This window comes from Pseudophryne corroboree, chromosome 2, assembly GCF_028390025.1.
Source record: "Pseudophryne corroboree isolate aPseCor3 chromosome 2, aPseCor3.hap2, whole genome shotgun sequence".
NCBI classification, from domain to species: domain Eukaryota; kingdom Metazoa; phylum Chordata; class Amphibia; order Anura; family Myobatrachidae; genus Pseudophryne; species Pseudophryne corroboree.
The window spans coordinates 67668523-67684567 of NC_086445.1; the positions used below are offsets into that span (position 1 = coordinate 67668523).

At 49.3% G+C, this 16045-nt stretch overlaps 1 protein-coding gene across 3 annotated transcripts in view; it reads left to right on the forward strand.

Annotated features, from left to right (window-relative positions):
• The window catches only part of LOC134999112 (N-acetylated-alpha-linked acidic dipeptidase 2-like), a 197427-nt gene that overhangs the window by 25718 nt on the left and 155664 nt on the right, over window positions 1–16045 (forward strand). The window contains exons 3-4 of one of the 3 annotated variants that reach the window (XM_063951405.1): window positions 7741–7837; window positions 8829–8870. In XM_063951405.1, the coding sequence (XP_063807475.1) occupies window positions 7753–7837; window positions 8829–8870 (127 nt within the window). In that variant the 5' untranslated portion in view covers window positions 7741–7752. Of the gene's footprint in view, window positions 1–7332; window positions 7838–8828; window positions 8871–16045 lie in introns of those variants that run through there. The other 2 variants (XM_063951406.1, XM_063951407.1) reach the window with 2 other exon arrangements.

The following is a 16045-nucleotide window of genomic DNA, read 5'->3' on the forward strand; positions in this document are numbered from 1 at the left end:
TACATCAATGAGATGGTTCTGGGAAAAATGGTGGCTTTCTATGAAGCAATCCCATGCGGCAGATTCCACGCAAGAACTTTCCAGTGGGACCTGCTGGACAAATGGTCTGGGTCGCAATTTCAGATGCATCAGCGGATAACCCTGTCACCAAGCACAAGGGTGTCTGTCCTGTGGTGGTTGCAGAGTGCTCATCTTCTAGAGGGCCGCACATTCAGGACTGGGTCCTGGTGACCACGGATGCCAGCCTGCGAGGCTGGGGAGCAGTCACACAGGGAAGGAATTTCCAGAGCTTATGGTCAAGCGTGGAGACATCACTTCACATAAATATCCTGAAGCTAAGGGCCATTTACAATGCTCTAAGCTCAGCAAGACCTCTGCTTCAAGGTCACCCGGAGTTGATCCATTCGGACAACATCACGGCAGTCACCCACGTAAACAGACAGGGTGACACAAGAAGCAGAAGGGCAATGGCAGAAGCTGCAAGGATTCTTCGCTGGGCGGAAAATCATGTGATAGCACTGTCAGCAGTATTCATTCCGGGAGTGGACAACTGGGAAGCAGACTTCCTCAGCAGACACGACCTCCACCCGGGAGAGTGGGGACTTCACCCAGAAGTCTTCCACATGTTTATAAAACTCGACAAGTATTGCGCCAGGTCAAGGGACCCTCAGGCAATAGCTGTAGATGCTCTGGTAACACAGTGGGTGTACCAGTCAGTGTATGTGTTCCCTCCTCTGCCTCTCATAACCAAGGTACTGAGAATTATAAGATGGAGAGGAGTAAGCACTATATTCGTGGCTCCGGATTGGCCAAGAAGGACTTGGTAACCGGAACTTCAAGAGATGCTCACGGAGGATCCGTGGCCTCTACCTCTAAGAAGGGACCTGCTCCAGCAAGGACCCTGTCTGTTCCAAGACTTACCGCGGCTGCGTTTAACGGCAGGGCGGTTGAACGCCGGATCCTGAAGGAAAAAGGCATTCCGGATTAAGTCATCCCTATCCTGATCAAAGCCAGGAAAGATATAACCGCAAAACATTATCACCGCATTTGGCGAAAATATGTTGCGTGGTGCGAGGCCAGTAAGGTCCCGACGGAGGAATTTTCAACTAGGTCGATTCCTACATTTCCTGCAAACAGGAGTGTCTATGGGCCTGAAATGGGGGTCCATTAAGGTTCAAATTTCGGCCCTGTCAATTTTCTTCCAAAAAGAACTAGCTTCAGTCCCTGAAGTTCAGACGTTTGTGAAAAGGGTACTGTATATACAGCCTCCTTTTGTGCCTCCAGTGGCACCTTGGGATCTAAATGTAGTTTTTGGGTTCCAAAAGTCACATTGGTTTGAACCACTTAAATATGTGGAGTTAAAATATCTCACATGGAAAGTGGTCATGCTGTTGGCCCTGGCCTGGGCCAGGTGCGTGTCAGAATTGGCGGCTTTATCCTGTAAAAGCCCTTATCTGATTTTCCATTCGGACAGGGCGGAATTGAGGACTTGTCCTCAGTTTCTCCCTAAGGTGGTTTTCAGCGTTTCACCTGAATCAACCTATTGTGGTGCCTGCGGCTACTAGGGACTTGGAGGACTCCAAGTTGCTAGACGTTGTCAGAGCCCTGGAAATATAGGTTTCCAGGACGGCTGGAGTCAGAAAATCTGACTCGTTGTTTATTCTGTATGCACCCAACAAGCTGGGTGCTCCTGCTTCTAAGCAGACTATTGCTCGTTGGATTTGTAGTACAATTCAGCTTGCACATTCTGTGACAGGCCTGCCACAGCCAAAATCTGTAAAAGCCCATTCCACAAGGAAGGGGGGCTCATCTTGGGCGGCTGCCCGAGGGGTCTCGGCTTTACAACTTTGCCGAGCAGCTACTTGGTCAGGAGCAAATACGTTTGTAAAATTCTACAAATTTGATACCCTGGCTGAGGAGGACCTGGAGTTCTCTCATTTGGTGCTGCAGAGTCATCCGCACTCTCCCGCCCGTTTGGGAGCTTTGGTATAATCCCCATGGTCCTCACGGAGTCCCCAGCATCCACTTAGGACGTTAGAGAAAATAAGAATTTACTTACCGATAATTCTATTTCTCGTAGTCCGTAGTGGATGCTGGGCGCCCATCCCAAGTGCGGATTGTCTGCAATACTGGTACATAGTTATTGTTACCAAAAAATCGGGTTATTGCTGTAGTGAGCCATCCTTTCTAGAGGCTCCTCTGTTATCATGCTGTTAACTGGGTTTAGATCACAAGTTATATGGTGTGATTGGTGTGGCTGGTATGAGTCTTACCCGGGATTCAAAATCCTTCCTTATTGTGTACGCTCGTCCGGGCACAGTATCCTAACTGAGGCTTGGAGGAGGGTCATAGGGGGAGGAGCCAGTGCACACCAGGTAGTTCTAAAGCTTTACTTTTGTGCCCAGTCTCCTGCGGAGCCGCTATCCCCCATGGTCCTTACGGAGTTCCCAGCATCCACTACGGACTACGAGAAATAGAATTATCGGTAAGTAAATTCTTATTTTTTTGTTTTGTTTTTTTTTTACATGGAATTTTGGCCCCTCAGCTAGGGGTAAATCCAGAGGGGGTGGTCGCTCCCCCCTACACACCCGCACAGGCAGAAGAAAGCAGGGAGACTGCTGCCTCCCTGCAACACCACAGACCTGCCAACACGCAGCAGCGTGTGCTGACAGTAGCACAATGCTGCCGTTGTTGCTGGCAGGGGGGGAGGGCTTCTGAGCTGGGACAGAGCTACTCGAGCCGGGGGGCCCCCTAAAACTGTGGGGCCAACGGTACGTACCCCCCGCCCCCCCCCCCCTTAATCTGGCTCTGCTGCTGGAACCCCCCCTTAATCCATACCCCCTGATGCCCCCTCTCCCTCTGTCTCCACTATTCACCGCTGCTCTGCTAAGCAGAACAGCGAGTACAGGAGCTTTCCAACTGACCCCCCCCCCCCCCCGTTACCGCGGGACACTGCGACCCGCGGGTGGGACAGCGGGACAGACCCAAAAAAATGGGACTGTCCCCAAATGTCCCGATTTTCGCGGAGGTATGGGGGGGTGAGGGGGTATGCCGTACAGACAGACGGGCACCGGCTCACTGTGTGCTTGACCCCCCCCCCCCCTCTCTGGCGCGGAGGAGCGTCACTTTCTGGCACACTCCACGCTTCTTAGCGGCAGTTTTGTGGGGCACCTGCCGCTGTGCAGGTTCCGTACTGCCTCTGTTATCTCCAGCCCCGGTAACCCCACCGCTAGCTGCAGCACTGCCACCCACAGTGAGGTGCGCCCAACTCCTCCACACACTTTAGCCGGCGGGTAACGCTGCAGAAGTCCGAGCTGCTTGCAGGCTCCGACCCCCTCCTCCCTCCAGCCGCAGCATCTCCGGGGGGGTTAACCAGTCACTCCCAGTCTCCCCTTACCACAGTGCCCAGCAGCTGCGCGAGGTCTGCGGTGTGTGACTGAGGAGTGGGGGAGGGATGCGGATGGGCAGAGGAAGCAGGACTCCAGCCTAAGAGAGTCAGCCATGCCAAGTCTCCACCAGCAGCAGATCCCAACAGGTTGGAGTGGAACAGCAGCAGCCAGCAGCAGTGACTCCGGTAAGACACATCTGTCTGTCACCACTGTTTTGTCCCTAATACCAATCTCTCCCATGCCCTGTGTTCTGTCATGTCCCTGGCCTTGCCCTGCCACCCTTATCCTGGCCCTGTCACCCTTATCCTGGCCCTTTCACCCTTATGCTGGCCCTGTCACCCTTATGCTGGCCCTGTCACCCTTATGCTGGCCCTGTTACCCCTATCCTGGCCCTGTTACCCCTATCCTGGCCCTGTTACCCATGTGCTTGCCCTGTCAACCCTATACTGGCCTTGTCACCCCTGTCCTGTTTCTGCCACCCCTACCCTGGCCTGTCACCCCTATCCTGTCCCTGTCATTTCTGTCCTGGCCCCGTCGCCCCTGTCCTGGCCCCGTCACCCCTTTTATGACCCTGTCACCCCTGTCCTGGCCTTGTCAACCCTGTTCTGACCTTGTCACCCCTGTCCTGGCCCTGTTACTGCATACCCTCCAACTACCTTTTTGGCAGGTACAGTACCCGCAGCGCCTCCAGACCTCTCCCCAATGCACCACACCTCCGCACCTTCCCCTCCACCACATGCGGCACTCCACCCCTCCCCCACACGCTGTGCCTCCAGACCCCCTACACCACCCACGGCTCCCACTCCTCCGCCCCTTCACCACCCACAGCACCTCCAGGCCCCCTCCACCATCCACCTCCTTTATATGTCTCCCCCCACACCTGCCCCCCTCCACCCGCAGCATCTGTAGACACCCTCCTCCATCCGCGGTCCCCCCCTCCCCCACCAATGGCACCACCGCACCTGCCCCTCCACCACCAGCAGCACCTCCGGACCTCCTTCCCTATGCGCCGCACCACCCGTACCTGTCCCTCCCCTACCCATGGCGCCTGCGGACCCCTACCCCACCCCCGGCACTCCCGCCCCTTCCCATCCCACAGCACCTCCGGAACCCTTCACCCATCCACAACATCCCCACACCTGCCCCTCTCCCACCCATGGCACCCCTGCCCCTCCCCCACCTGCAGTGCCTCCGGACCCCTCCCCAATCTGCATCCCCCACTCCTCTGCCCCTCTCCCACCCGCAGCAACTCCCGACTCTTCCCCATCCGGGCCCCACCCCCACTTTTGCCCCCCCTCCACCTGCAGCATCTACAGACACCATCCGCAGTCCCCCCCGCACCCGCTACATTCTGTACATCGTGCCCTGCAGTTGCTGTTCACACCGTCACAAGGGGCTGCGCCTCCTTCACCATCGCACGCCCTTTCATTGTGCAATATTTAACCACTAACAAAGGAATGCAGGTAATACTTTATATAATACAAATATTGAACCCCAGAAAGGCATGCAAGGGTTAAGGGGGCGTAGCCCCTTGCGACGGTGTGAAGAGCGCCCGTAGGGCGCGATGAAGCACCTAGTATATATATATATATATATATATATATATATTTATACACACACATATACACACAAACACACATATATATATATATATAGAGAGAGAGAGAGAGAGAGAGAGAGAGATAGATATATATATATATATATATATATACAGAGAGAGAGAGAGAGAGAGAGAGAGAGATCTGTGGAAATCCGCACTTATCCGCCCATTAGTGCAACGACTCCAAGGAAAAAGTTCCAATAGACAGTCATTTGGTAAAGAGGGCCCTTTTTATCAAATGTCAGATATATATATATATATATATATATATATATATGTGTGCGTGTGTTGGGTATGCTTGACCTGTGGGCGAGATCCTGGTGGTCAGGGGGGCAAGCGCAACGTAGCCCCTTGTGGGCTCACTGCGCTTGCCACGCTGCGGGCTCGGTGGATTGCCACAGGTTCTATTCCCACTCTATGGGTGTCGTGGACACCCACGAGTGGGAATAGCCCTTGGCTCCCTGCCGGCATTCTGGTGGCCAGGATCCCGGCATCGGTATACCGACTGCCGGGATGGCAACTACATCCCATATATATATTATAACCTTTGGCTGAAGCATTATAGACTGGTAGGGATGGGATTGAACATCGATGGTAAGTAAGTCTGACACTGATGGTAATTTGTTTTGCCACTGATGTCTGTTCACCAATGGTGAACATCAGTTGTGAAAGTCTGATGGCTGCCGCGGTCTTCACATGTGACCTGGAGACCATCAGCGGTTTACAATAATTCACCACTGATTGTATACAAGAGATGCCTTACCTAATGGGCCCTACACATTGGCCGATCCGCCGCTGAGCTGCCCGACGGCGGATACAGCCGACGGGCGTCGCGGCGGGGGGGGGGGGGGCAGTGACGGGGGAGTGAAGTTACTTCACTCCCCCCGTCACACGGCTCCATAGAACTGCAGGCAAATATGGATGAGATCGTCCATATTGGACTGCATGCACACCCGACGGGACACCAGCGATGAACGAGCGCGGGGCCGCGCATCGTTCATCGCTGGTGCCTCCACACTGCACGATATGAACGTTATCTCGTTCATTAATGAACGAGATCGTTCATATCATGCAGAGAAGTCACCCAGTGTGTAGGGCCTATAAGACTATAGGCCAGGGCTGGCCAAATCGGTCCTCGAGATCTACCAACAGTTCATGTTTTCCAGGCCTCCTGGAGATCTGTAGAATTGTCAGTTAGGAATGAATGCAGCACATCTTAATTAGTAATGACTACACCTGTGCACCAGCTAGGTAGCCTGGAAAATGTAAACTGCTGGTAGATCTCGAGGACTGGTTTGGCCAGCCCTGCTATAGGCAATGGAGGGGGTGTAGGCATGTATAAGTGTCATTTGTGTTGCAGGCCCACATTGTTGCAACTGTATAAACCGTACCTCTCAAAATGGCCCTCTCCAGGAGGGACAAAATGCTCTGTTTCTGGACTTTTCTCTTCATTTATGATTGCTGGCACCTGTGTTGAATAGGTTAATGCAGGCATGTCCAAACTGTGGCCCTCCAGCTGTTGTGAAACTACATATCCCAGCATGCCCTGACACAGTTTTGCTGTCAGAGAATGCTAAAGCTGTGTCAGGGCATGCTGGGATGTGTAGTTTCAGAACAGCTGGAGGGCCGCAGTTTGGACATGCCTGGGTTAATGGATAAGAAAGGTGTTTCAGCACAGGTGATGGCAATCATACATTAAGAGGGAAGTCCAGGAGCGGAGCTTCTGTCCCTCCTTAAGAGGATCATGTTGGAAGGTATGGTATAAACTACCCTGACTCATACTTACCTACATTTTATTTCTCCTCTCCGGAGAAGCCCGGAGAGGAGACGCTGCAGGTGACTTCGGGGGGCGGGGGCGGACTGTGACATCACTAAGCCCCGCCCCCGCATCGGGAAATGCCACGATTCGCGGGTCCGAGGGAAGGGGGTGGGGCTAAAATGACGTGTTTGCGTCATTTTAACCCCTTCTCCACCTGACGGACCCGCGAATGCGGGAGGTTCTCTCTCCATCCTGCTCGCATCACTAGGGTGCGAGCAGGATGCGGGAGACCTGCCCACTCTTCCGGGGGTGCGGGGGGCTAACCCAAAAAATGGAAGTCTCCCGCGGCTTCCGGGAGAGTAGGTAAGTATGCCCTGACTGAATTGTAGCAACCTTCTTTCTCCCTTATGAGCAGGCTTCCCACACTATCCCTTTAAACCAGGACACTCAAAGAGTTACACAGGTTCTGTGGCTGATTAAAACCAGGTGATAGACATACTTGAGCACAGGTGACTTAATTAGAAGAAAATCTGATTTAAGCATCTGTGCTGATGTCTGGATATCCATAAAACATTGACTGTTAGTGTGCCTTGAGGACTGAGGTTGGGAATGCCTGCACTACAGTATTACTTTTCTAACTGTCCTCAGGACACCAAACAGTCCATGTTTTCCCGTCTCTTCTCGGAATCACAAACTAAGTAATTAGCTCCACCTGTGGATCTTTTAAAATATGTCAGTAAGCAATGAGTACACCTGTGCATCTGCTGGACGACCTGGAAAAGGTGCATAGCACAGAGTCTGAGAACCTCTGCTCTTCAATAACTAAAACACAAATCTTGCCTTCCAGACTATATGCTAGTGTAATCTAGTTTGTTGCCACTAGGTGGCATGAGTGCTTATGTTGGTAAAGTTTAAAAATAAAAAAAAAGTTTGGAATAGTGAAGGAGTTCCGTGGCACAAAGTTACAACTTGTGTTCTCATCTCTGCTGAAGCCAGGCTTTATAATGGCCAGAAAAAAAGGAATTAAGCGGACTTGTGTCGTGATTGGCATGTCTATGGCGGTCCTCTTCCTCCTGGGAATTCTTGTAGGTGAGTTGTTTCATTCTCCTTTTCTTGTATGTTCTCTAACAGATGGTACATTAGTCAGGTGCAAGAGTCACATTGTAAATCCTCTCACAAACACACAGACATACCTCCCAACACGACCCTCTCCAGGAGGGACACAATGCTCTGCTTCTGGACTTTTCTCTTAATGTATAATTGCTGGCACTTGTTTTAAACAGGTTAATGGATAAGAAAGGTGTTTCAGCAGAGGTGCTGGCAATCATACATGATTAAGAGGGAAGTCTAGGAGCAGAGCATTCTGTCCCTCCTGAAGAGGGTCATGTTGGGAGGTATGCACAGAGCAATGTAGACACCTGATTGTGACAAGCTCATGAAATGTATTAAAACGCAGGTTCTCAAACTCGGTCCTCATTACCCCACACAATGCATGTTTTGCAGGTCTCCTCACAGAATCACAAGTGAAATAATTAGCTCCACCTGTGGACCTTTTAAAATGTGTCTGTGAGTAATTAATACACCTGCTGGGTTACCTGCAAAACATGCACTGTGTGGGGTAATGAGGACCGAGTTTGAGAACCTGTGTATAAAAACATAGGTCTGCAAACTCGGTCCTCATTACTACACACAGTGCATGTTTTGCAGGTAACCCAGCAGGTGCACAGGTGTATTAATTACTCACAGACACATTTTAAAAGGTCCACAGGTGGAGTTAATTATTTCACTTACGATTCTGTGAGGAGACCTGCAAAACATGCACTGTGTGGAGTAATGAGGACCGAGTTTGCAGACCTTTGTATTAAAAAGTGAAAAGAAATTGTGACTTAGGTGATTAATTCCTGGTCAAGCCACGCATTATACCAGACCTGTTCTGGCGTTTAATCCATTTTGTAGCTACATAACTGCATTCATTTTGCATCTTATATTGTCACACTGGTAATGTGGTATGTTGTCTTATTTGCATATACTATAATACATTGTGTGTTCTTATTTTAATTTGCACGTCCCTTACTTGCAGAATTATACCTACTGTCCAAGACAGGTGTTAAAGGTTCAGAAGGTAAACTTCTATGACTTGCACATCCTTATATTTAGTGGCTAGTAAATAAGATAAAAAGAAAAATGTATAATTATGTTTTAAAAAGTATACAGCTACAGATAAAAACCATTTGTCATCGTATTGAATTTCCTAAATTGCACACTGCTCTATAAGTTAGCTCTGATGTGTTACAAAACTGTATTTTTGCATTGTGAGCTTATTGTGTTTTAGAATAAATATAACAGCTTTGCCTGAAATGCAAGTACATTAGGGAAACATCCTATTAATGTCTGTATACAAGGTAATAGAATTGTCCAGTGGTGAGGTTGATGTGGGGGTGTAGTGTCCTATTATGTATAGAGTATAATTGAATTCAGAGGTGACACCTGGTGCGCACTCTGTATTGTTACACACCCCCCCCCCCCCCGATGGAGCCGTGGGCACACAAAAGGGGGCGTGGCCTGATTTAAAGGGGTGTGGTCTCACTGGATCTCTTCTCCTTCGCTCTAGGGACGTGTCCAGCTTCCCCCAGACACTGGGCAGTGTGCAATGCCGACTCTTATCTGTGACAGGAGCCGAGTGCTGCAGGAGCTTATCACACTGCAGCACTCTGCTGACTGCTCCTGTCATTGCAAAAGAGCTGGCACTTTGGTCTCACCCCTTCCAAGGGTGACACCCTGGTGCGGGCCGCACCCATAGGTGTGCGCAGGGGGGGTGCCTGGTGCGCACAGGCACCCCCTAATGTCTGGCACCCCGATCTCACATGCCTGATGCAGTGATCGCCGAGCAGGCTGATTACTGTCCCCTCTGCACTGCACCCTGTCAGGACTGCATTACTGACCGGACGCCTGGGTTAATCAAGTATGCCACTGCCACCGGCTTTCAAACTCCCGACTCCACCTCAATGTACAAAAACAGAGTGATGTGATGTGATTACGTCATGCTGCTCGCATGCACACCCGACACATGCCCACCTCTCTCCTTCTATTCTATGCCAGCCACTGATGAGGATCAGCATGCAGTCAGCGTTCCTCTTAGGAAGGCAAATTCAATACTGGCAGGTGGTCTGCAGCAGCATTTACACGTCACTCGTTTTTCCAGCAGCGGCAATACTAGTCTGCGACTGTCAGTGTCAGTGAGTGAATGACTTGTAAGTAAGCTGCTGCAGCTTGCAGTGGAAAGAGAGGGGGAGCCAGACCAGGCTGGGGAGGAGCAGTGTAATTGCAGTGAGTGCTATCAGGGGTGTTTGTTTGGTGCACGCCACAACATTTGACAATGCATCTGCAGTATTAGGATTGTTACAAGGCTGGATATTTTATATTGCGTTGACCGTCAATAGATGGTGCTAACGCGCCCAAAAGGCGGTGCTAGACACACCCCTCCGACGGTGCACCCCCTAATAAAATGTGCTGCGCCCGCACCCGCCTTCTGATGCCACTTACTGAATTGTTTATGGTCATGTTGGGAGGTGTTATGTCTGTGTGGGGTGTGCAGTGCACATGGCCCACATCGCAGACTGTATATGTATGTATACAGGGGCGGATCCAGAAGAAAATGATAGGGGGGGCACCATGGAAGGGGAAGTACATTTGCGTGCGGCTTCGGTGCATGTGAGGTGGCGCTTCTTATACAATGCCCACCGTTGTAGCACTCATTATGCAATGTCCACTGTACTGGTAGTGCCCCTTATATAGACCCCATAGTAGTGGTGCCCCTTATGCAATGCTCTTATTGCCCCCAGTAGTAATGTTGCCTGTAGTAATGCCCCCAGTCATTTGGCGCACTAGTAGCTATGCCCCCAGTGGTAATGCCCCTGCAGTTATGACCCCAGTAGTTTTGACCCCAGTAGTTTACCCCCCCTTTAGTTTAGCCTCCCAGTGGTAATGCCCCCAGTAGTTTGCCTGCTTGTAGTTTAGCAACCAGTAGTAATGCCCCCCTGTAGTTTGCCCCATTGTAGTTTAGCCCCTGTAGTTATGCCTCCCTTGTAGTTTAGCCCCCAGTAGTTATCCCCCAGTACTTTGGCCCCTGTAGTTTAGCCCCCAAGTAGTAATGCCCCTGTAGTTAAGCCGCCAGTAGTTGGCCCCCAGTAATAATGTCCACCAGTAGTTTGCCCCCAGTAATAATGTCCTCCAGTAGTTTGCTCCCAGTAGTAATGCCCCCTAGGAGGTTGCCCCCAGTAGATGCTCCCCCAGTAATAATACCCCCAGTAGTAATGCCCCCCCACCCAGTAGTAATGCCCCTTGTTGATGCCCCCCAGTAGTAATGCCCCTTGTTGATGCCACCCAGTAGTAATGCCCCCAGTAGATGCTCCTCCAGTAATAATGCCCCCCCACCCAGTAATAATGTCCCTTGTTGATGCCCCTTGTTGATGCACCGAGCAGTAATGCCCCCAGTAGATGCTCCCCCAGTAATAATGCCGCCAGTAGTAATGCCCCCCCACCCAGTAGTTATGTCCCTTGTTGATGCCCTCAGTAATAATGCCCCCCAGTAGTAATGCCGCTTGTTGATGACCCCAGTAGTAATGTCCCCCCTGTAGTTTGCCCCCGCTGCACCGAAGAAGACAAAACACAACATACTTACCAAGCCCCATTCCCGCTTCCAGATCTCTGCTGCAGTCCTCCTCCTCTCTTGGCGCCCTCTCCTCAGCACTATGAGAGAGATGTCATGACTGACGTCTCTCCCATAGCGCACGCCGCACAGTGACAGCGTCGGAAGCCGGAGCGGCCTCCGGCTACCGCTGTGCAGGGAGATGGGCGCCCGCTGGTAACTCAATCTCAGCGGGCGCCCGTCATCTCCCTGTGCGGCGCCGGGGGGGGTCGACGACGGAGGGACGGGGACGGAGGCCACAAACGACAGGGGGGGGCACGGGCCTGAGTGCCTCCCCCCTGGATCCGCCACGGTATGTATATATATATATATATATATATATATATATATATATATATATATATATATATATATATATATGTGTGTGTGTGTATATGTATATATATATATATATATATATGTGTGTGTATATGTATGTGTATATATATATATATATATATATATATATGTGTGTGTGTGTGTGTGTGTGTGTGTGTGTATATATATATATATATATATATATATCTCTCTCAAAAAAATAAGGGGAACACTAAGATAGCACATCCTAGATCTGAATGAATGAAATATTCTTATTGAATACTTTGTTCTTTGCATAGTTGAATGTGCTGACAACAATATCACACAAAAATTATCAATGGAAATCAAATTTATTAACCCATGGAGGTCTGGATTTGGAGTCACACTCAAAATTAAAGTGGAAAAACACACCACAGGCTGATCCAACTTTGATGTAATGTCCTTTAAAACAAGTCAAAATGAGGCTCAGTAGTGTGTGTGGCCTCCACGTGCCTGTATGACCTCCCTACAACCCACACAAGTGGCTCAGGTTGTGCAGCTCATCCAGGATGGCACAGCAATGCGAGCTGTGGCAAGAAGGTTTGCTGTGTCTGTCAGCGTAGTGTCCAGAGCATGGAGGCGCTACCAGGAGACAGGCCAGTACATCAGGAGATGAAGAGGAGGCCGTAGGAGGGCAACAACCCAGCAGCAGGACCGCTACCTCCGCCTTTGTGCAAGGAGGAACAGGAGGAGCACTGCCAGAGCCCTGCAAAATGACCTCCAGCAAGCAACAAATGTGCATGTGTCTACTCAAACGATCAGAAACAGACTCCATGAGGGTGGTATGAGGGCCCGACGTCCACAGGTGGGGGTTGTGCTTACAGCCCAACACCGTGCAGGACATTTGGTATTTGCCACAGAACACCAAGATTGGCAAATTCACCACTGGCACCCTGTGCTCTTCACAGATGCAAGCAGGTTCTCACTGAGCACATGTGACAGAGTCTGGAGACGCCAAGGAGAACGTTCTGCTGCCTTCAACATCCTCCAGCATGACTGGTTTGGCAGTGGGTCAGTAATTGTGTGGGGTGGCATTTCTTTGGGGGGCCGCACAGCCCTCCATGTGCTCGCCAGAGGTAGCCTGACTGCCATTAGGTACCGAGGTGAGATCCTCAGACCCCTTGTGAGACCATATGCTGGTGCAGTTGGCCCTGGGTTCCTCCTAATGCAAGACAATGCTAGACCTCATGTGGCTGGAGTGTGTCAGCAGTTCCTGCAAGACGAAGGCATTGATGCTATGGACTGGCCCGCCCGTTCCCCAGACCTGAATCCAATTGAGCACATATGGTATATCATATCATGTCTCAATTTCTTATTTATTTATAATACCCACAACAGAATTATCCAGGTGAGCTAATAGTTTTGCAGCTCATGTGTTTTGTTTTGCACTCAAAAAAAAAATTTTTTTTCTATCTACTGAGTAGTAGATGTCTTCTGTAACAAAAGCAATTTCTTAAGGAGCGTTACCTGCAGGCTCCGAATTATCACAGTTCCAGTTATTGTGGTGAAAACAAATGACTTGCTGTATCTATGCAATTAACTATCTTATTGCAGTGGCAGCTGGGTAGTACTCTGAGGCCTTGGTGACCTAATATTCTGGAGGCTTCCATTTGGCTCCAATATATGTGCACGAAGAAAGCAAAAACAAAAACCTGCGCTTTCACAAATAAGGCCCTTAATCACTTTAAACAAACAAATACTTTTTTATTGTTATTGCACAAAAAGCTTTACTGTTTACATCGGCATATGCTCCACCTAATGTACTGGTCAGTCTATAGTTGCCAAATTATGGGCAGTACGGATGGTGTAATGGTCAGCATTACTGCCTCACAGCACTGAGGTCATGGGTTCGATTCCCACCCTAACTGTGTGGAGTTTGTATATTCTCCCCGTACTTGCGTGGGTTTCCTCCGGGTACTCCGGTATTCTCCCACAATCCAAAAATATACTGGTAGGTTAATTGGCTTCCAACAAAATTAACCCTAGTATGAATGTGTGTGCTTGTGTACATGTGATAGGGATTATAGATTGTAAGCTCCACTGGGGCAGGGACTGATGTGAATGGCCAAATATTCTCTGTAAAGCGCAGCGGAATATGTGTGTGCTATATAAATAACTGGTAATAAATAAATAAGCAAGCACACAAGATGAGCAGGGATGCACCTGGCAATTGAATGATCCTGGCCCCGTTCCCTGATGCTCAGAGCCGCAATCCCTGCATTGTACAGCGGTGGGTAGGACCAAGATGATACAAATTACTGGCTGGTTGGAATGAAAGTCTGGTAATTTATGGGAGCCAATCAGAATCGTCTATTTGCTCCCAAACACTGGAAACCGGACAAAAATGGTCGTTCGGATGAATTGTTAAAATTCGTTTGATTTAACCCTTTTGTCTGACCAGTTTTTGTCCATTTTCCAGTGTTTGGGAGCAAATGGCGGATTGTGATTTGCTCCATATATTACCAGATTTTAATTTCAAGCAGCCAGATTGGACAGAGGGTCTGACAGATAAACTGGGTATACAGTATACTCATGAACTCATGAATTCGGGAGAACCATCCAAAATTTTGTGAATATCCCTGAAATTCACGGACAGTTGGTAAGTAGGCATCTGTCTGATTAGTTTAATATGTCCACCGTTGCCCCCTGCTCTAAGCCACATAGTTGTCAAATATCAGTTAATTGACAGTAAAAAAATAGTCATTCATCAATAACAAAAAATAAATAATTTTTTTATTTATTTTTTATATTTTTAACCAAGGTAGGGGAGACTTTTCCATGAAGTTTATATGAGTAGATGTCGGATATAAACAAATATTGGCCCTCATTCCGAATTGATCGCTCGCTAGCTACTTTTTGCAGCCATGCAAACGCATAGTCGCCCTCCATAGGGGAGTGTATTTCCGCTTTGCAAGTGTGCGATCGCATGTGCAGCTTAGCGGTTCAAAAACACTTTGTGCAAAACAAGACCAGCCCTGAAATTACTTATTCTGGGCGATGATCCTAGCGACGGAGGTCCCGGAATTGACGTCAGACACCCGCACCTGCAAACGCCTGGTCACACCTGCATTTTTCCTACCACTCCCAGAAAACGGTCAGTTGACACCCATAAACGCCCTCTTCCTGTCAATCTCCTTGCGATCGGCTGTGCGAATGGAATCTTCACTAGAAGCATTGCACCGCAACAATGCTGTTTGTACCCGTACGACGCACGTGCGCATTGCGGTGCATACGCAGCTTTGACATTTTTTACCTGATCGCTGCCTTGCGAAAATCGGCAGCGAGTGATCAACTCGGAATGACCCCCATTGTTCTTATGCATCTGCCAATAAATTCCAAATACCACCCGTTATTATTAGAAAAGGTACATCCTTCTTAATATGTATGGATCCAGAGACTCCGCTTTGACCCCCTGAAAGTGAGAGTGTAAACAAGGAAAATAAACCAATTTTTATTTATTTATTTTTTTAACATGGGAGAAGCAGAACAGTTCATTAAGGACACACATAAGCTCTTAATTGTTGTTTAGTTAATTATTCAATAACAGGCCATTTATTAATGTGTCCTAAGTTTTCTTGATGTAAATAGCACTGCGTTTAGTTTAGTGACACACAAACAGTCAGACTTTCTGGGAACATAGCTGGAAACTGGTGCACAGGTGACTGCAAAAAGATGCTGTAACCTGTAACCAATCACATTCTGCCATTATACTGACACAGTTTAGAAAATGAAAGCAAATGTCTAATTGGTTGCTAAGCATCCCAGTTTAAAAGCAATGCCACATAAGGTTTTTGACAAGTATAGTACCTTTTTTAAGCAGGCATTTCATGCAGATATAGCCACGCTCATTGTAGCTACATCTGCACTGAGTGAGCACATCCGGCACGGGCACTCCTAGCCACGCTTAGCCGTGGCATTTGCCGCTCCCATTCACGTGTGAACGCAGCAGGATGTAGCCACGATGAGCACGGCATTTCATTTCTAGGGAGAAAACAGCCCATCTGAGCTCTATAGTTTTTTTTTTTTTTTTTGGTTTTTTTTTAACGTATGTTGGCCATACTTGCCTACCCTCCCGGAATGGCCGGGAGGCTCCCGAAAATCGGGTGACCCTCCCGGCCCCCCGGAAAGGTGGGCAAGCCTCCCGCTTTCCCCCTCGGCCGCAGCAGAGATTAAGTGGGCGGCGCGAGGGGGTCCGATGATGCAATTCGCGGTGAATCGCATCATCGTAGCTCCGCCCCCGCTATGCAGCGCCT